General features: G+C 57.3%; 1 protein-coding gene across 1 annotated transcript; it reads right to left on the bottom strand.

Moving 5' to 3' along the window:
• Positions 1-748: 748 nt before the first annotated feature.
• On the bottom strand, positions 749-3,633 carry LOC116852603. Its single transcript, XM_032833122.1, has 8 exons — positions 3,531-3,633; positions 2,985-3,106; positions 2,778-2,882; positions 2,308-2,638; positions 1,739-2,007; positions 1,365-1,624; positions 1,114-1,276; positions 749-1,060 (listed from the first exon to the last, which is right to left on the bottom strand). The coding sequence occupies exons 1-8, from the start codon at positions 3,631-3,633 to the stop codon at positions 749-751; spliced, it is 1,665 nt and encodes a 554-aa protein (XP_032689013.1).
• Positions 3,634-4,092: the final 459 nt, after the last annotated feature.

The following is a 4,092-nucleotide window of genomic DNA, read 5'->3' on the forward strand; positions in this document are numbered from 1 at the left end:
TTGGTGGTGGCATGATTCGGCCAACCGAGTCAACGCTTGACAGCCCATGGCCGGTGGTCGTTCTCGGTGGGCAGAAGACGACCGTGGAACGGATGGTGGGTCCGCGTGCTCGAGGGGCGGCTGCTGGTTTTTGGAGCAACCAGGTCCTCTTCCGGGCATTGTCGTGGTCCGATCGCTGGCGCGGGATGCCGACGGCCAGGACCGGACGCGGTATCGGCTGCGCGGTTGGCGCCGGGATCCCGTGCTGCTGCCCTCGCTGGAAAGCGCGAAGTGCGCCCACAGCTGATGCTTCCTGTCTTCAGAGATGACTCTAGGTCGCTTCATCATGAGATTTGGTACCGGTAGTTGCCCAGCGTCTTCCTTTTATAAGCGCCGATCGCGTGATTTCCGCATCCGCGGATTGGTCGCGGTACCTGGCGTGACGGTGGGTGTGGGTGGTGGTTTCTCTTCCGGATCGGCGGGAATAGATTCGGTGGTTCCCGGCTTGAGGTCCTGCACATGAATATGACGGTACCATTTCCCCCTCTTTCCGCGGAGATCTACTACAACGGGGGAGGTGATCCGTCGCATCAGTAGGGGGCCGGTAACTTGAGTGCTAGCCCTGCTGCAAAGGCTCCTGTCTTCAAGGAGAGATGACGCTCTCGTTTCCAGACGTTTCATTGCTGGGCGTCAGGCGCGTCGTCGGAGATTGTAGTTGCGCTCCTGTTTCTGGGACGTCTGGGCGAGGTTGACCCGGACGAGTTCGAACTCATCCTTTAGGCGTCGGAAGTGACCCGCCAGTGGGTGGCAGTGGTGTGGTAGGCGCCCGGAGTTCTCGGCCGTGTGTTAGGAACGCCGGGGTATACCCCGTAGAGTCTTTTCTGGCCTTATTAAAGGCAAACTGTAGTTCCAGCAGCTGCTCGTCCCAGTGGCGGTTGTTCTTGCCGACAAATTGCCTGATTATCGTCTTGATCGTGCGGTTGGCTCGCTCAACCGGGTTGTAATGCGGCGTGTACACCGGTGAGGTATGATGCTCGATGTTGAACGATCGGAACAGCGCGCGGAACTTTTCAGAGCAGAACTGCCGACCGTTGTCGGAGATGAGAGTCTGGGGACACCCGTCTCGGTAATAACTCCCGTCGTCAAATGTTGTTGGATGGCGGTCGTGGTGGCCTTCTGCAGATGCTGCAGCTCCATATACTTCGTAAACCGATCTTGCAGGACCAGGAGGCTGGTGTGGTCGTTCCGTGACTGGGGAAGTGAGCCCACGAAGTCCACGCTAACCTGCTCCCATGGTCTTTCCACAGCCCGGGGATGAAGGTGTCCGGCGGGGGACTGTTTGCAACGCCTTATTTCGTAGACAGTTTTCGCATGAGCGAACATACCGAGCTATGCTTCGCTGCATGCCGGGCCAGAAGTAAGTCTGTGCGACGCGACTGATGGTCTTCGCGACTCCCAGGTGCTTCGCGGTGGGCGCATCGTGATTTTCGCGCATCACGCGCTCTTGATCTTCCCACGGCACGTATTGTTTCCATTGCGTGTTGTAGGGTGTGTCGCAGAAGTAGAGGTCGTACAGTCGATGGTGCCACAGTCGTCCGTTCCGGAACAGGTAATCCGGGTGATCGGCGGGTTGCCGGCGGACGGCCTGGACCAAACGGGTATACCAGGGGCAGCGGATGGTCGGCCGGATGACCTAGAGAGCCGGTTGGCGCGAGAGGGCATCGGCCACTTGATTCGAGGTCCCCCGCCGGTGCCGGACCTTGAAGTCGAACTGTTGAAGTTCAAACAACCACCGGGCAAGTCGGCCGGTGGGCGACTCTAGTCGGCGGAGCCACTGGAGGGATTGGTGGTCTGTCAACAGCGTGAAGGTGTAGCCCTCCAAGTACCTGCGTAGGTGTCGGATCCCCCAGAGGACGGCCAGGCCCTCCAGCTCCGTTGCGCTATAATTTCTCTCGGCGGGATTGAGCCTGCGGCTTGCATACGAAATTACGCATTCACCGTCCTCGAGATGCTGGGTGAGGATGGCTCCTAGTCCGAAAGAGCTCGCGTTCGGTATGGAGTATAAATCGTCGACTGAAATCCGGGCAGGCTAGTACAGGTGAAGAGGTGAGCGCAAGCTTTATTTGCTGGAAAGTCTCCTCCTCCGGTCCCAGGCGAATTTGACGTTTTTTCTCGTCAGCCGGGTTAGTGGGTCTACCATGCGGGCGAAATCCCCCACGAATCGGCGGTACCAGGACGCGAGTCTTAAAAACTGCCAAACTTGGTGGATGGTACGCAGAGCGAGCGAATTCATGATTGCTTCGATTTTTCCCAGGTCGGTGCGAATACCCTCGCGGTCGATGACGTGTCCGAGATACTTTAGCTGCGGGGTACAAAAGCGGCATTTCTCGGGGTTGATCCGCAGCTTGGCCCGACGCAGTCGTTGGAACACGTCTTGGAGGCGAGTGTGGTGGTCGTTGGACGTTTCGCTGACAATAATGATGTCATCCAGGTAAATGAACACATGAGGTTCGAGCTCGGGTCCGAACACCGTGTCGATGAGACGCTGGAAGGTCGCGGGGGCGGAGTGGAGTCCAAATGGCATTACGGTGAACTGCATGAGCCCGCGTCCTGGTACGGTGAAAGCGGTGAGCAGCTTATTGGCTTCGTCCAACGGGATCTGCTAGTAGTCGCTCTTCAGGTCCAGCGTCGACAAGTACTTGGCGCCTCGCAATTTATATAGGGTGGGGTGTGGATAAGCATCCTTCCGAGTAACCTCCAGTTTCCGGAAATCGATACAGAAACGATGGGATCCGTACCGTTTTTTTTACGACCGCCACCGACGAGCACCAGGTGTTGCAGGAGGGTTCGATGACGCCCTCGTGCTCTATTTTGGCTACTTTCTGATCATGGTCAATGATGGTCTACATGGCCGGGTTCTGTGGGCGGTATCTCTGCTTAATGGACCGCGGGTCGGTCAGGATTTGGTGGATTTGGTGTTGGATGCGGTTGGTGGATCCCTATACCTCGTCGAAGGCGGCTAGTTCCTTTTCCAGGAACTGCTGGAGGCGTTGGTCTTCCTCGGGTTGTCGCGGTGCCAAGCCCGCTGAAACCTGGCATACGGCTCGGTCGGGTTTGTTGGTTTCCCCTGATCGGGGTAGCAAGGGAATTTGGAGGCTCTGCCAGAGGTCCCATGATGACCTCAGTGTCTAGCTGGTCTAGCACGTAGAACCGGTGCCGTAGTCGGTGGGCTCCTTATCGCACCCTGATCCTTATCTGGCTAGATGTTTCGGTAAGGGCCGTGTTGGCCATTTGTACGGCGGTGGCGAGGCCTCCGGTGACCGCGTCTGCCGCCGGGAGCGCATATATCTCGGTAATGGGCTTGGCTTTCTACATCTCGGTGTCGTGCATAGCGCCATAGTTTTTTAGGCGACGTCCGATGTCGTTGAAGGTGCCGCTGGTCTCGATATCGACCCCAAGCAAGGATTTCGATGATCTCTGCTTTATTGCGCTGATAGATTCAGACTGGCACAAAGGAATGTGAAGGAAAAGGGAGGAGGTTCTCTCTCCACTCTGCATCTTAGTCGGAACAGGTTCTTCTTCGAGCGCCAGTGTGACGGTCGGGCTTCCCGGGCCGGCCAGTGTATCGGGTTTCAGCTCGATCGGACAGCTCATCAAATGCCCTGGTTCGGTTTGACGCAGAGGAGGGAGAGAGAAATAACCTCAGGTTGGAGAATTTAACAAATTGTTCATTTGTTCACGCTATACAGTTGATGTGGTCAAGGCTAGGGCCGCGCAACAGCGACGTATTTGCATCAAAGGTGCGAACGGCGTAAAGCTAGGTGGTAGGCGCAAGGCGGCAAGCGGTCGGCGCAAGACAATAAGCGGACGGCGTAAGCGGTACGCTCGAAAGTGGAAAGCAGTCGGAACAAAACGAAAAGCGGTGCGGTCGGCGCACGAGAACGGAATGCGGTTGACGCAAAGCGGTACGCGGCAAAGCGGGAGGTGGAGGCTTCCGCCTCAGGAGCTGGTGGAAGGCATCGGCGGTGGAAGGGCGCATAGCGGCCGGATGTAGATATCGAGGAGTCCGCTTGTCAAGATGATTGACGGAACCAGAGACGCTCGATTCCGGGT

Source organism: Odontomachus brunneus, unplaced genomic scaffold (assembly GCF_010583005.1).
Source record: "Odontomachus brunneus isolate Ranch 3 - 2012 unplaced genomic scaffold, Obru_v1 Obru_scaffold_239, whole genome shotgun sequence".
NCBI lineage: Eukaryota > Metazoa > Arthropoda > Insecta > Hymenoptera > Formicidae > Odontomachus > Odontomachus brunneus.

What these genes read in the sequence shown, in the direction of transcription:
- LOC116852603 (XM_032833122.1), bottom strand. Translation starts at nt 3,633, where the DNA reads ATGAGCTGTCCGATCGAGCTGAAACCCGATACACTGGCCGGCCCGGGA. An exon ending in AACTAGCCGCCTTCGACGAG is followed by an intron (nt 2,883 to 2,984) that starts GTATAGGGATCC and finishes CCGGCCATGTAG; the next exon opens with ACCATCATTGACCATGATCA. An exon ending in ACACGTCATCGACCGCGAGG is followed by an intron (nt 2,008 to 2,307) that starts GTATTCGCACCG and finishes CTTTCGGACTAG; the next exon opens with GAGCCATCCTCACCCAGCAT.